Source organism: Ambystoma mexicanum, chromosome 6p (assembly GCF_040938575.1).
Source record: "Ambystoma mexicanum isolate Mex_15411 chromosome 6p, UKY_AmexF1_1, whole genome shotgun sequence".
Lineage (NCBI taxonomy): Eukaryota > Metazoa > Chordata > Amphibia > Caudata > Ambystomatidae > Ambystoma > Ambystoma mexicanum.
This window is the reverse complement of record NC_090935.1, coordinates 1,316,911,125-1,316,927,701: the sequence shown is the minus strand read 5'-3', so window position 1 is coordinate 1,316,927,701 and position 16,577 is coordinate 1,316,911,125. Positions and strand designations below refer to the sequence as shown.

The 16,577-nt window shown below is 43.3% G+C and overlaps 1 protein-coding gene across 2 annotated transcripts in view; it reads left to right on the top strand.

Moving 5' to 3' along the window:
* CNTLN (centlein) overlaps positions 1-16,577 on the top strand; it is a 2,346,865-nt gene that overhangs the window by 935,604 nt on the left and 1,394,684 nt on the right. For both annotated transcript variants that reach the window (XM_069625978.1, XM_069625977.1), the window contains exon 10: positions 16,034-16,207. In XM_069625978.1, the coding sequence (XP_069482079.1) occupies positions 16,034-16,207 (174 nt within the window). The remainder of the gene's footprint in view (positions 1-16,033; positions 16,208-16,577) is intronic.

Below are 16,577 nucleotides of genomic sequence, written 5' to 3'. Positions count from 1 at the left end.
CCACCTTAAGGGGTTGTCAAGGTTTTGTCCACCTGTGCATAGGCTGCATCCGGTCCGGGACCTCAATGTTGTTCTTGCAGCTTTGCAACGCAAGCCTTTCGAGCCGATGGCCTCTGTGGACATCCGCTTGGTGATCCTAAAAACTGTTTTATTGGCGACTCTCACCTCTGCGTGCAGGGTTAGTGAGCTGCAGCCGTTGTCTTTGTGCAAGCCCTTCACCACGTTTCACAACGACAAGGTCATCTTGCGTATTCATCCAAATGTCTTGCCCAAGGTGGCCTCTCCGTTCCATCTGAATCAAGAGATCTGCCTGCCAGAGTTCTTCCCGAACGCATAGTCTGAGGCAGAGAGGGCCCTACATTCCTGGGTTCTGAAGTTTTATCTCTCTTGGACGAAATCCTTCAGGAAGTCCGAGGCATTGGTTGTGACTTTTGGGGGCTCCTTTCCCAGCTCTCAGGCTTTCAAGGCTTCCATCGCCCGTTGGATGGTTCACACCATTTCTGAGGCATACAGAGCCATGGTCAAACCTGTTCCTGATGGGATTTATGCTCATGCAGTCAAAGCTAAAGCCATGACATGCTTCCTAGGATGTCATCAGCAACGCGACTACTTGGGCACCTCCCTCGGCTTTCTGCAGGCACTACTCACTGGACACCAGCTCCAGGCGCAATGCACAGTTTGGTCAGGCGATTTCTGAAGAACCTTTTTACTTCATCTTAGATATGAGGCAGGATGTCATAGCTCTGCCCTATGTTCTTGTTCGGTGGAATTACCCACAAGGATGGAGGAAAGGGAGATGGGACGGGACATATGAGTAATTAAATGTACTCACCGTAGTGACTAGAGTACTCATAGTCCATAGTCCCCTTTCCTTCATACATCCCACCCGCCTTCCCCCGCTAGTATGCCAATGGCTAATATGTAATAATCGTAGTCAGGTATCTAAGTGTCCGATATGTGTTCAAAGGGGACTGAAGTGAGGTGCCGGAGGGTGGGGCCTCAGAGGGGCGTTCCCACACCCAAGGCCGCGCCCCCACGCGATATACTAAATTTAAAGTTGGAAGCTCAATTTTTCGCTGCCACTGGTTACGGTACTGACCCCATGTTCGGGGAAGCCCCACAAGGATGGAGGAAAGGGGACTATGGACTATGAGTTCTCGAGTCACTACGGTGAGTAACTTTAATTTCACAGATGATCTTCGTTTCAGTTGATGAAACTGACATGATGTTACAATAGCATATGGATGTATAATTCGTGGGGGGGGTGAAAGGGTAATCGAGGTTTTGGGTAAGTTTGAGTTCGGGTGTTATGCTACCTTTTACCCAGGTGGGCGTCCTCATCTCCAGTAGGGAAATCCCTCCCCCTGAGGTCCTCCCGCATCAAACCACCCCAAGGGGAATATTGGGTAGCGGCCTCACCTCCCTAACCGCATGAGAAGGGGCTTTCCCCCTTGGGGAAAAGTGTCAACACCTAGTGTTACAATGAGCCTCACATCCACAAGCACTGTCAAAATGAGTATATGGGGCTCGTGGTTCCAGACATTTTACTTTTAGTGTGAGTGTTGTGACAAATGAGCAGAGAGCCCAGTTTTGATTACTTGCTCATAAGGGCTTAATACTTTTTTTCACTATCGCAAACCTCTTTCAGATATAAACTTCTGTGGTTATTCTTGCATTCCCCAAATGCTTTTTGTTTTTATGCAAATCGCTGAGAATCTGAGCCACCTGCAGGCATCCCCCAAATCCACTTCTTGATTTGGTGCTCCTCGCCCTGGGATAGTTATCAGCCCCACCCATATCACTCTGACCATTCCCCTGGACTAAGAGGGTGGTATCAGAGTAAATGTTGTCTATTTCCAGCACTGGAAGGCATGGGCTTCCCACACATGAAAAACGTTTACAAAACATTACATTTGAAAGATCATGCAATCCTATAGAGCAAGGGAAGTGAAGAGCAGTGGGTTGATTTGGAAAGCCAGATTTTCTCCCCTGTGCCAGTAGGAGAGTGTGTTTGGGTCCCTTCGAGTAAGCTTACAAGAAGAGCATGAAACCACCCAATGCCTGTGGGGGTCTGTGGGGAAAGGAGAGAATCCATAGATTAGTTTCAATCTGGTCAGGGCCGCTCACTTATAGTTGGCTGCCACCAATTATAGATGACATGCCAGCTGCACAGTATTACCTGAAATGATTTCACTGGGATATGGAGAAGGTGGGACGGAAAATGGAAATGTCATCACTTTTAAACGGATAGAAGAGGTATGGGGAAGTGAATGCTTCTGTTTTTTATGCCTTCGATTGAGGGTCTTATTAAAGCACAAAATTGGTAGTGAAACTTAATAGAATGTTATTGAATAGTATATTTTATTGAAATGTTATGAAACAACAAATCACAGAAATAAAAAATAAAAAAGAAATTCAGTATGTTCACACAGAACTTCTGATCATATAGGAATACACATTTTGTAGAGTGAGGAATGTGAAAAAAACAAGTGGTTAACAACCAACAAAACCCCCCTCACTACCAAAAAGCACAGCTGTTATGGAGTGCGCTTAATATGGATTGCTAGGTCATCAAAATAGCTAAAAGAATTGGCAGCATAGTCCATCAATCCTGCTCACTGGAACCAGAGTGTTGTAATCAAACGTTAAATATTTAGCCCAAGATACCCATGTGGCTCAAGCAAAGTCTCTTTTACTTTTCTAAATATGACAACATATTTGAGTAATGTATTCTGATATGTCACGGATGTTTTATTCAAATATGTGAAAAGGCCTCACTGTCCCTATTCTATGGGTTTCCTTACCTAACACAACTTACTAGGGTGCTCGTCATCTGTCGGTAAATCCCAAAGCATTATGTCTGTCTTCGTCCAAGCTAAGCTGCATTGACCCTACCACTAAGACAAAATAACAAAAAGTCCAGGAAAATGACTCTCTTCTCTTGGATAGGTTTCCTCCAGCCTTAATATATGATTCTCTTAGGTAGGCTTCCCCAGCCTCAATATATATTTAACAAAAGAAAAGCCAGGAGAATGACTTTACTCCAGTCTCAATATATGATTCTTAAATAGTCTTTGGCTGTTTCTTGTATTAGCTTATTCAATTCTCTTTGGTTCCCCTCTTTCTGGGCTTTGTAGCCTTTTCCCCCTTGGCACTCTTGGCCTTAGATTTTCTCTTCTTATGTTTTTTTCAAGGGTCTCTGAAAGTCTTTCCTTTTCTGATATCTCTGTGCCAAGACAGTTTGTCTTAATGGGATTCCGGTTCTCCATATTCCTATGATTCGTTATCTTCTCACTGTATTGATTCTCGTTCGTATCACTGAGACGAGTAGGATAGGCTTTATAATAAGTCTCATTCTCTTCTCCTTTTCTTGTAATACTTGGACTAGTAGCGGCATCCCTAGATGATTTTCAGTCTCTTGCTTTATCTCTGCATCACTGGGATTAGTAGCATTAGTCCTGCAATATATTTCACCCTCTTTGCTCTTTCTCGTATTACTGGGATGAGTTGACTGAGCCCTGTGATGTATTTCACGCTTTCAGTCCTTGCTCTTATTACTGGGACGAGTAGGATGCGTCCAATGATGTATTTCACCTTCTCGGTTCTTTCTCTTACCACTGGGACGGTTGGAATGGGTCCTGTTATATATTTCTCTCTTTACTGGGACGAATATGATGCAGGTACTTTTTATTCCTGTCTTACCTCCCGGGTCTCCCGCCATCCCTGTTACCTTGTTTCTCATGAGTTTGTGTCACCGGTCCTGCCTTCAGGATAGGGATCTTGCTTTGGTTGTTCAGGATGGCGTCTGCTTGTACACTGCCTCACCGCTTCTTCTGCACGGTTCCCTGGAGCCAGCATTACAGCAGTCTCAGCGTCGTTGCTGGACTGCAGAGTCCACCTCTCCTGGGTCACACCAGCATCACGACTGGTTTTCTCTTTTGTGGTTCTCTTTGCAGCTTTCTTCTTCCTTCAACTTCTTTGGTGCCTCTCGCACATGCCAGCTGGTTGCTTCCTTCCCATGGAGGATCCCCCGGTCTCTCTCAGCTTTCACCACGCTGCTGATACAAAACTCCCAGGTTTCACATCTCCCTGAGAGTAGTCCTTCTTTCCTTTTTGTTACATTGCCGGATCCTTACTAGCAGAGGGAGAACTATAGTCCTCTTTTGTTTCTCGTTGAGCACTCTTCATTACTCGCTCATTCATCTTCGTCGCAGTATTGTTGGTTTCCAACTGCTGAGCAATCGTTACTACTTGCTAATTCTTCGTCTTCACAGTGGTTCCACTAGACGTTTCTTCAGAATGAATCTTGGAACTTGTGTTAGAGTAGCAAACAGTGGCTTGGTCTGTTAAGTCTTTCTTTAGCTGTGATGTTAATGTTGTTCCAATAGAAAGGGCCCTATGGAGTTCCTCTGCAGAACAGGAGTCCTTGTCCCCAAGAGGTAAATCTCTCCCCGTCAGTGTCCCACTTGCCTCAACCCCAAGGGGGAATATTGCATAGCGGGCTCACCTCCCTAGCCTCACAAAGAAAGACTCCCCTATGGGGAGAAGTGACTGAATCCTATGATTCGTCACAGGGTCTGAAGGCTGCAGCCTTAACTACCTAACTCCCTCAGGGAATTTCTAAGAGTTCCCTAACTCTAAAGTTCTTTCCCATGGATTCAAAAGCAATGGAAGGGTTTTTGATTGGGCTGACAACAGGCACCCTGCTCCTTTCACTCTCTTCCACTTGCTCCCTGATTTTTTTCCTGTTACACCTCAATCCTCTTTCTTTCCTGATTTTCTCCCGACCCCTTTTCTGCCCTTGTGCTCTGCCGTCACTTCTCTTCCTTTCTCCTACTCTGCTCTTCTCTCCCTCCAATGATCACACACTCTTTCCCTTCTTCTCTCACTTGCCCCTATCTGCTCCTCTCTTCTCCCCATGACTGTCCTCTCCTCTCTACCTCCCTCTCAATTCCGTCACTCCTTCTCTCTGAATCACGCTCCTCCCACTCCTAGCATCTCTCCTTCCTTCTCCGCTCCTCTTTTCTGACTCACCCCATTTATCCAATCCCCACTCACTCACTACCCTGCTACATTCACTCCTCCAGGTACACACTCATTCACTGTCTCACTATCTGGTGCCGCAATCCCTCACTACCAGCACCTCACATGTAACCATATCCTGCACCACCGCAGGCACCACAGCACTCTGCTTTGCCATGCGCCCTCCACGTGGTCTTTCGGCCCACCTGCACTCCACCTGACCTCACTCGTGCTCCTTTCACCCAGTCTTTCATTTACTTCTCTTTTATACTCCTCTCTACATGTTTCTGTCCCCCTACCCTGCTTCCATTGGTACACCATGTCATCTGACACTAAGGTCTAAGGGGTATTTGCAAGGCAAGTCTTATTAATCTCCTTGCGGCTCTTCTCCCATCTCTCATGTGGGATTCAGCTTTGTCTTTGGCCCCCGGGTGGTCAGGTTTTCATTCAGGGCTGCAGTCTCAATTCGCCATGTGGGGAGTACTGCTGGTTTGGTAAAGCACATGGATCCCTAAATGCCGGTATTTGAGTTTGAACTTAGACCGCATGTTTCTCTGTTTTCAGGTGTTGTCTCAGGTGTTTGCTAGGCATGCTAGTACTTAAAGTTCTGTAACAAAGAAAAAATAACTCGGGCAAGCATCAAAGCGGCAACGCATTGGGTGATGGAAAATTGTACCAGATCTGTTAATCACAGCACATATGAGCGGCAGGGACAGGAGCCCTCCCAACTCGCTCACACCACCTAAGGGAGAGGGCTGGTGCTGGAAAAGACCCTGTTAGGCCTCCTTCCCCAGGTGGGAAGGGTTCCCTGTACCCCCTTTAAAGACCCATTCTCTTCAAGCTTCCATAGCCTCATGCAGCTCCGTTTCTGCCAATCCCAACCTACATCTTCATGACCTCTTTTACCACAAGGTATTTCCTCTCTGACCTTATTAGGGTGGTTATTCCATTGGTCCCTGAAGTGTCGACCTTGGTCAAACTTCTAGTTCTAGTTGGAGGACCTTGTGTTGACTGCACTCTTGCCCTATGCTATGGCATCTCCACTTTAGGTAGCAGCAACCTTGCCTTGAACACCCCCTTCCCCGACCTGCTGTGCTCATTCCTTTACCCTCTGCCCCATTATGGTTACTTCCCCAAGTTGTCAGACATCTCCTGTAACCAACCTGGATATGCCAGCTGGCCCCAGAGGATAGAGGATCTCCTGTCCTCCATGAGAATATTTCATGAGGCTTCTCCAGGGCATGGTCTATCTGGCATGGCCTGTCTGTGGCCACATTTGCCACCTTCTCCTGTATAGGAAATCAGCTTATCAGAGGGGATGAGCATGAGACAGGACAAATGAAGTATCCCTCCTTAGCTTGACATGCTGAAAGGGAACCCTCATATGGTGACCCCAATGAACCAAAACCTGGATGCAAAATTCAGGCTACTTCCACAAGAGAAGACCTGCCTGCCTTCAGTCTTGCTGGCCCTGTTTCGGATTTCCCTGTCATTTTCCACAACCTCTGGTCAATCTGTTCTTTCTGCCTCTTAGAAGGATGACAAAATTCAAGACCCGTGACTTCAAGCTCTGGGATTGGTCCCCAGGGGTGTCCATAGAAAGGCCCAGAGGTGCAAGCCTCTTTAAGAAGGGATTACAATGACTGCTTTTAATAGATCATATAAGTAGGTCTGGCGTCTTGGAGGGAAAGGCATGGCAACAATATATTTTATTCAACGGGATAGCATAGAAAAAGGTTTGGATAACACTGCTCTACAAGCTTCATATAAACTCTTTATACCTGAACAGCTGCTAAATTTGCTGCTGACAAATCCACATTCCATTTTAGCCCTCTATAACTTTAATCTCTAGTGAGTTCACCAATGATCTCTGGGCTTGTAGGAGGGACTTGTGACTGGCCGTTCCGAAGCTAAAGTCATTGCTCCTGGCATCCTACAATCAGCTGCTGGACATGTCAATACCACTGCAAGTGGTATGTGACTGGACTTCAAGCAGGAAGCATGACCTGACCTAGAGGTACTAAGCTTATGCCGGAGGCTCAGGCCAAGGTTAGCTCCTTGCCCCTTGACATAGTGACACTCTTCCACTTGTCTACCGATGATGTCCTATTTCAAGGAGGAGGCCTAATTGTTCTCAACTGTAACCAAACCATCCCACAAGCATAGGAGATGGGATCAGTGAGTCTGGTGGCTCTGCAAGACCTCAGAAGACAAGCCAGTGGACCAATTATTTGTGGACTGTTCCACCACTACTGAAAGCTCCACGTTGTTCAGGTACAGTGTCACCGAACCATGGTGCGATGGAGTTGAGCTTTGCAGCAGCTTACTGCCTGGCAGATAGTCATGTTGCATGGTCTCTAGGTGCTTTGGTAGATTAGGTCCTTGGGGAGAGAGGAAAAATGCTAGATAGATTTGCTGCTGTCTTTATGCATGCAGTTCTGAAGTACCAGGATACTTTGTGCAGGTCTGTTCCTAGGTAGTCTGTGTCGAGGGCAAAGAGGCATTTGTGTCCAGATTGGAGATGCGTGCTCCATATGATAATTTGCATTGGCTAGGGCAGTAAATATAACTTGGTTGCAGAGGTGTAGTTCTGTTTTCCCTGCATCATTCTATGGCGGTATGGACAGACAATGACACAAGAATGTCAACGCTCTCAACTCCCAGAGAGACAATACAACCTGCAGACAACCCTGTGTCTTTTGGAATCTCTTAGTCCGTACACCCCCTTCCTCAAGACATTTCGTATGCAGATAGTCATGCCTTCCAAATGTCCAAATGATCCAGATAGGTGCACAAACAAAAGGACAGTGTGAATATTGATTTTGCTTCTTAACCCATGTGCCACCCCAACCCCTTTCCATTTCTTATTCTATTCTCATGGGTGTTCTTCCACATATTCTATTTTCAGCGCCACCACTGTCTAACCAGTTATTACACTGACCCTTTTCCATACCTTATTTCCAAAGCCAAGTGCCCCTTTCTGCTGTTTTGGTCCTTACATTTTAGGAAGGAGACACCATCCTCTGACTCTTTTCTCAGATGCAATACAATTGATAATTTCCTGATTTGCTTTTTTCCACATACCATTCTCTATTTTTCAAACCTTATAGTCCATTGTTTTCTTATTTTACTTTCACATTTTAAATTAAGTTCAGTTTTTTAACCTGTGAGCCAGATACCTCAATTTTGGAAAGTCTGGGAAATTCTCCTGTCTCTGAAAGTCAACCCCCATATCCTGCCGGAAAGCATCTGGCACCCACACAATCACCCATCATACCGTGAGACCTGCTGTTGCTGCCTCAAAGCACTACTCCCCTTTTCTCTCTGTCCCAGAGCTCTTTCCTCTAATGTCAGCATCGCAATTTCCTATAAACCTCCTGCCCAACATAGGAATGATGGAATGTGTTGGCACTGTCATTCACCCCACCATGAGAGTGAGAGCTGAGTGGGAATTCTAGTTCTAAAATGTGTATTTTGATCTTGCCTGTTCAGGTTTCCCCTCTGAATGAAAAGGGATTAGTGGTAGGGTCTTAGGGCCTCATCAGAAGTTGGGGTGTGAAGTAAAAATGCAGTGGTAATAGTGTTACAGGCGCATGATCGCACCACCCAATCACGAATTTGGCAGGGAAAGTCAGAGAATTCACCTCTAGCTCTGAGCTGTAGATGAATTTGCATGAATTTCCACCCATTTTCGGTACAATGACTACGGCGCAATTACTGCGCAATTGTGCCGAAAATGCCCCATTGACTCCTATGAACTCAAAACATATGGGGACTTGCACCGCCACTTATGATCCAGCGGTAATCCTGCCGGACCAAGTGGCGGTAACAGTAATTGATTTGGGCAGAATTCCAGCAGATTTACCTGCGGGATACCGCCCAACTCCTGATGAGGCCCCTAATGTGTTAGGGGTATGAAAACAATTTCTAAAACATCAGAAATTATTTGCAGACTGTTGGCACCTGTCAGCCAGCCCATAATTGTTGCGATGTAGGTCTACCTGTAAAGGTATGTCCCTATCAACACTGCCCCATATGAAGGATTCTGGAACAGAAAGGGTGACTACAATGGCACAGGTGTCTTTAGGTTATTGGCGAACCATGTTGCCAAGGATGGATGGTTTTCCTAGGTTAGCTGTAGGATGCATTCTAGGAAAGCCTTTGCAGAATGCAGCCTTGTGCAAGCTCTCGGGCCACTCATCTGTATAGTGTAGGGAGTGGTGGCCTTGGCACAGCAGGTAGGAAGCTGCACAAAACCGAGTAACACAAGATGGCAATTCCTCTTGAGGACCCACCAAGTATGAGGCAGAAGGGGGTCAAGGAAAGATCCTGCAGGGCTAAGTAAGCATTAATGTGAAATATGGGAAGACCTATGAATGGATGCATAATCTCAAGATAGAGATGTTTGATGAATCCCAGGATTTCACTGCTTCTGAAGTGGGATCCCCTTCCCATGAGTCCAGGGTGGTGAGGCCGTTACCCGTTAGTGCCCCTGGAGACAGCACTGAGGAGGTGGATCTCCGAGGAGGGAAAACCCCCTTTGGGACCAGTGACGACCAATCAGGGGAATGCAGTTATCCCACCAATCACATAACCCTAGACCCCTTCCCACAGTTACCCCACCTTTACTTCACCTCATTCCCCTTCAATCCTACCCTCATAACTTATGTAGTTTTCTAAAGCTGTCCAAGTAGAGAGTTCTGAGATGAGGAAGATTCTTAGGGAATTACCACACAGGAACTCGCTCAGTACTGACACAAGAGAAATGACATGCATCAACTTTGGCACTTAATGGAGGTTTCTGTCTCTTGCTAACTAGTTATTAAAAGGACACATGTTAGACTGCACAATTGCTCATTATGTCCAAGGAAGGATGCAATTGCATATTTTCTTTGTCATGTGTGAATTCCTGAGCTCAAATATCAAGTACATGCTATTATACATTTGGAGTGCACCTTTAATCGGAGAAAAGTGCCTTTGTTTTAAGTGAGTATCTTTCTCTAGAATGTCAGGCAAATGTATAAAATATGTAAGACTTATAGCCTTATAGGAAACATTAGTGTAGCATCCTCTGATTAAATGTGCACAGGGTTAATTTAACTGAGAGAATCTGATGTAAGAATAAAGCTGAAGCAGTCTTAGTGCTTCAGTTCTGCCTTGCTAAGCAAATTGGTAGGCGGAAGTGAAAACTGGTGGGGAACAAAACTTGGAATACTTTGCATGTTTACCTTTCCTAGTCCGATACAGTTGGAATGCACATAACGGACACACATAACAGATTCTCTCAATCCAACCTGCGCTGTCTCCCAAGATTGCATCAACTTGCCCTTCTCATGAGATCTCAGTTTCCCACTCTGGCAGAAATCCTGAAGAGTTTGTGCTTGGCGGATAACCTGCTCTCTGCAGGTATTCCCTCTAAGGTAACATCCACATTATATTAGGTGATCACGGCCTTTGGCACTAAGGAACTGACCCGCCTAAGGGAGAGATGGGAACGGGATGTGTGGTGGTTGGGCCCAGAGGAGTGGGTGCAAGCCTTAATGTTTCGGAGAGGGGTAGGAATCGGGGCCAGGTTGCGGCTCATACAATTCAAGATACTTCATCGGGTATATTACTCTTGTACCGTATTGGCCATTTGGGGGATTGTGGGGAGTGATGCGTGTCTCCGATGTGGAAGGGAGTGGCACCTTTTATCATATTATGTGTGACTGTGCACCGGTACAAGTATTCTGGGAGAAATGCATGCGTAAACTGTCTTCTACAGTGGGTACTCGGGTGCCTCTGGAACTGAAATCGGCTCTGCAGGGGATCTGGGAGGACATTGTAACGATGGGGCTCGCTAAGAAACTGATTACAGCATCCTGGGGCTCTGCGGAACGCCCAAGACTGAGCCAGTGCACTGCAGAAGTGGTCCCATGTTCGTCCCTAGAGAGGAGGGTGTACAGGCCAAGAGGCTGCCCCCCTATATTTTTGAAGATATGGGGTAAATGGGTGGGTAGGGCTGAGGGAGCATGGCTGCCTGCGTTTTCAATCCAGATTGTAAATATGGTGTACTGTCATCCACTGGCATCCTCTGGCCCATCATGTCATTGCTTTTTGGTGTCCTGTTGGGACTGTTGTATCCTCCCTCAAGGTACCTATGTTTGTTTTGCTTTGTCTGCTATGGAAACATTTATTTAAACATGTGATTTAATAAAAAAACTACTATAGATGCCATCAATTGGGCTGACCTTCAGTTTTTCAGTTTCTGTAACATATTTTTTCATCCATCAAATTCAGAGGCTTGTAAAATGTTTTTGCTATGAGGGGTGAGAATATGCAGACCAAGACAATTTACTGCAAATAGTGGTAACATGCAAAGGGAATATTTAGGCAATGTGTCATATCTGCTATCTGGCAAAGAACAGCTTCAATTGCACCAAAGAAATAAATGCATTTAAAATAATGAGAACAATGTTTAAAATGTGTGAAAACGAAATTAGGTGGTGCATTGTAAAGAAAGATCTTATTGATATGAACTTTGGATATGCTGTAGATAAAAGAAATACCAATCCGATTATGTTGTAAAAAGTGGAAGCCATCCTGTTTCAAATTTCTGAAAATTGCGAAAACGAGTAACAATCTTAAATGTCAGAAATGATCAGAATTCAATCATCCGACATATCAAAATGTTAACCCCTGAATTGCAAAATCTAAACATATGTATTATCAATGTAGCACAGGTGAGTCAGAAATTAGTGTATAAAAACAAAAATAGTATTTCTTCAAAAAGAGTACAGCATTCCTCCCATCTTTTTAGTCAGGTGGCTGGAAAGCCGTACCTCTGACACACCAGGGGTGGCATTACAGGGAAATATAATGGCATACCTGTAGGACAGAAGGAGATAATGGTGGCATATGGATTTTGCTGATGAAGATTAAGGAGGAACAAACTGGGGATTGGAGATAAAAAGGACTGATTTGTCTAGAGGGAAGATGTGTCCATTGACCCATTCAGAGAGGGGAACAGCCCATAGAAGGATACCAATCTGCGCAGGGGAATTGACTTCCAAATAAGCCACCTGTTTTGAGGGATTGCTGATGGAAGGATGCCTGCCTGACCAGGTCCCTTGCTGGTGCTCCCAAAATCAGAAGTTGCAACGCAAAATGTAAATTAAAAGAAACACCTACCGATTCCTTAAATTGTCCAACTTGATCAGGTTGAAATCTGGGAAGATAACAGGAATGGGAGTACACAGAGGTGCAATTCGAATACCAGGACACAGTGGCTAATATACACATGTTCTATGTTCCTTATATATATCAAATACAAAGTGAGATGTGGTTTCTTTAAGCCCCAGTCCCGTTTGCGGTGAAAAACAAAATGCAAATCTGAAAACATTTTGGTTGCTACTTTAATGTGGGATTACCTTTGTAAAGTTAAGTATTATTTGCAAGTATATGTAGTAGACACCATTGTATAGACTGCATGTGTGCATGACAAAATGTATGCTAAAACAAATGAATTCTATTAATTACAAAAAGTTCAAACCTCTGCATTTTCCCGTCTTTCAGTGCATAGGCAGAGTTGGGTGTAAAGTGAGAGGGAAGAGGGTTTTCGACTATGTTTTTGTTACTGGAGAATAGTAAATTTCCAGCCCAGAACTATAAAGAGACTGAAAACATTGAAAACATGCCCTTTTAAAACCTTGCATGCCTCTGAATTTAAAGGAATCAATTCATGTTCAAGAAAATACGCACATACATATCGATAGATAAAAGAACAAATCCAGGTTTAATAAAAGTTAAATACACATGTCTATAGAGAACTGCAACCACACATTCATAAAACATGGCATACAAGCGAGTTCAGAAGAGAACATATCGATTCCCAAGAACATTACCTGTGAATTCAAACTTACATGAGCCAATGTAAATAAGTCACCTTTTGCATGTACCTGACTTAACATATTGTCCTATTCTAGCCGGTCATTGCCTATATGTCAAGTGGCCTCTACCTAGTATATTTATATTCACTATCTCACACAGAAGTCGGTGCATATATATATATTGGATGTTAATTAATGTAATTTTTCTCTGGTTCATTACTTGCATTGATGCTGGAGAAAATCACATGCTTAACCGTATTTTTTGCATTATGTAAAATGCTGTAGTGAGAAACTAGGTATGTTTACAAAGCAGTAAATGCCAAGCAGAAATATTAGAATGGCTAGTGTCTTTTAGATTATCATTATATTTAGTGGAAGAGACTGTGATTGAAAGTGGATTCCTATGTGGACTTAAAGTAGTGCGATTCATAAAAGCAGGTTGGATTTTATTTTGTAGTGTTTTGTATGTATACCATATTGTAGTGATCTCCAGTGTATAGCTGGAGACCCAGTTGTCTGAAACGGAATTATTCTTTTAAATACACTTCGATTTTGGATACCTCACTGCCTGATCTCTGAACTGAATTATGGGGTGGCATTGTACACACGAGGCTAACGGCAAAATTAAGGTATCCCTGTTGCCACTGCCATCGTAGCCGGTGGTCTTTCAAAAGATGTAAACAGAGCCGCTAAAATATTTTGTCTAACAGATTTATCTTGATGGTAGAGGCTTGTTCAAGCAGCTACTCCGAAGCATTGGCCATGAATTCTTTGGTTGCTCAAGTCATATTAGTAAGAACACGGTTAACTCCAGTCTACTTCAAGAAAACAGCACAAATCTCTCCACTACGGAAGAAATCAAACGTTGACCCTGCTTGGTTAAAATGATTGAAAAAGATGCTGAAATAAAACTATAAACCTGTATCAATAAAAAAATCTCTTAGTATCAATCTGGCTTCATCCTAAAACCTTCAGAAAGTCACTCTTCATGTGTTAGATGAAACTTTCATGTTACAGATTAGGGCAACACATTCCTACTGTAACTATCTACATCTCTCAATACTGTCAACAGCAGTCTTTTTAAACCCAATGGAATCCTATCTGGGACAGACCCTAACCTAGGAGGAGCGCACTCAACCTTGTAAATGGTTAAAACCGTAGTGCAGATTTCTTTAGGCTGCCACTGTTCACTTTGATGGCACCATGTGTTCCCTATCTGAATTGTGTTCTATGTGATGTAGGGGTCCAGTGTATGTTATTTAATTGATGCATACTCTGTTCCCGCATGTTGCAGGTAATCTTATCCAGGCGTGTCTGCACCATTGGATTTTGTGCCTTATACGTGACACTTGGGTCACGTAGATGGAAGATACCCGCTTTTCCCTTTTAATTTCTACATTCATGTGATTGTTTTTTATACAGCTATTGCTTTATCCCAGTTTTCCCCAAGCATGCAATCGTAGTGAGGTTAACACTCACAGTGGGGACGAAGGACACATTGTAAAGAGATGAAAGGGAAATCTATGCTTGAAATATTTACATATTTTTAGGTGGTTTCATGAATGTCATAATGTTTCCTTCATTCCTCTACCCCGAATACCTTTGATCTACTGCAAGAAGTAACACTTTTACAGGGCGTAGGAAGATTGATATCTATGATGTATCGAAAACGAATTAAAAAGACAACTATTTGTGTTAGCAAAGAGATGTGTCACCATGACTTGGGGTAGGGCCCTGCTCCCACAGTTAAAAAATGTCTGGAAGATGTCGCATTTTGCTATGATATTGAACAGCCTTATACAAATATTGTATTGTCAACGTGCAGGCCCGATGATCTCTTTTGGAATAAGAACCATACATCTGAGGCCCTGATTCTCATCCTGGTGTTAAGTACTGAAAAGGTTCTTAAAAGTGTTAACAACCTTTTCAGTACTTGAGACCTATTCTGAAGGTGACGCATTCTTCCGAAGTCTGAAGGAATGCGCCACTTTCGAAATACATGTGGCAGTTGCTAGGATGGGTTGGAAACCAACCTAGCAACCGTCACATTCGATACCTGGCTTTTTTTAAGGGTATTCTTGTGGCACTCCTCCAGTTTAATATGTGCGCTAAAATAGCGCTCATATACAGTACCATTTTGGTGCCTTTAGACTGGAGGAGTGCCACAAGAAGCCAGTGTAGGGTGTATATAAACACTTTGTTGAAGATGCTTGCTTTGGTGTATATGAAAGTTTTCATATGAACACTATACACCACACGATTTCAGGATTGCACCCGTTATGACAAAAACAGGCGCAATCCTGAAGGTGCACTGTTGTGCACTGCAAGGACGCCCAGGCCCACTTGAGAATACTGGTGGAGCCTGGGCGTCCTCATTTGGCGCAGTGAATCGTGCTCTTTAGCACCTTCACTGCGCCAGGTTCTGAATCGGGGTCTGAGTGATACCGCAGAATTTGATTGAGGATTGTAGATTTTATACTGCAATTCCTGTATGTATAATTTTATAGTATGATACTTGATTGTAATGTACGAGGACAAAGGACCACCTTTGATATCTAACTGTTTTATTATGGTGACAATCACTGCTGGAATGGGTGGCATAAATGCTTTTGTTAATCACAATCAACTGCAACTATATTGCAACTCTGATATTTAACATTCCTTTTTTTCCGCTATAAATACATTTTTTTAAAAGCTTGTGAATAATAATCATAAACGTTGTGAGCTCTTCTTTTGCCAATTTTCCAGAGTTCTTCGAAAGGTAGCACAATTTATCTCCTGTTGAAGGAGCAGGCATGATTTACAGATTATAGATTTGTGAATTAAACAAAAAATATACCCTTTGATGAACATTTGTCAGAAAGAGTGGCTGGAAAGACTAACAGAATAATATATACTACAATGCATGTTGTTAGGTAAGTTTCTTTCTGAGATTCTGTCAAACCAATATTGTAAGATGTGAAACGTTGCCTGTTTTGAACTTCGATCTCCCATCCATGAAAACATTATCTTTTTCATGTGAAAAGCAACATCCTCTTTTAACTAGACCAACAGCTTGTAAATGTCATCTTAAAAAGGAATTGCACAGCGATATTTCTATGATCTTTATTCAGCTGAAAGGCTTTTTAAAAATATTTCCTTAGGAACCTGAACAGCCTTCATTGACTGACCTGGAACTCATCATAGCTTCACAGAAATCTGAAATACAAGTTCTTCAAGAGAAACTAAAGTCAGCAAATCTTCAACTAACTGAACAAAGTGCTTGCAATGATGATGCTATTAATTCTACCATCATAAAGGTTATGACTCAAAACAAGGTAAGTTGTAAAAGAAAAACCTAATTCTTGTTTGTATGTAAAGAAGTGGTTGCTTGTAAATTAAGTTTTGAAGCTGAAGTATTTGAGATTGCTCTTTTGTTTTATATCCTGAATATGATTTTTTGCATTCAATTGTAAGTCAGAAATTACAAGGAAATGTTACATTCCCCTGAATGTATTTCAGGGCTTAGAAAAAAAATACATGAAAATTTAAATGCACAAAGATGTACTAGCAATTTAGTTGACATGGACTTAGAAACTGTTGGGACTGTTCACTTAGGCAAGCCTTTGGAAACAAATATTTGATGTTCTGGATTCAAATGTATGTCTAGCTGATATAACCGGCGTTACTTCGGATTTTATTTTCTTA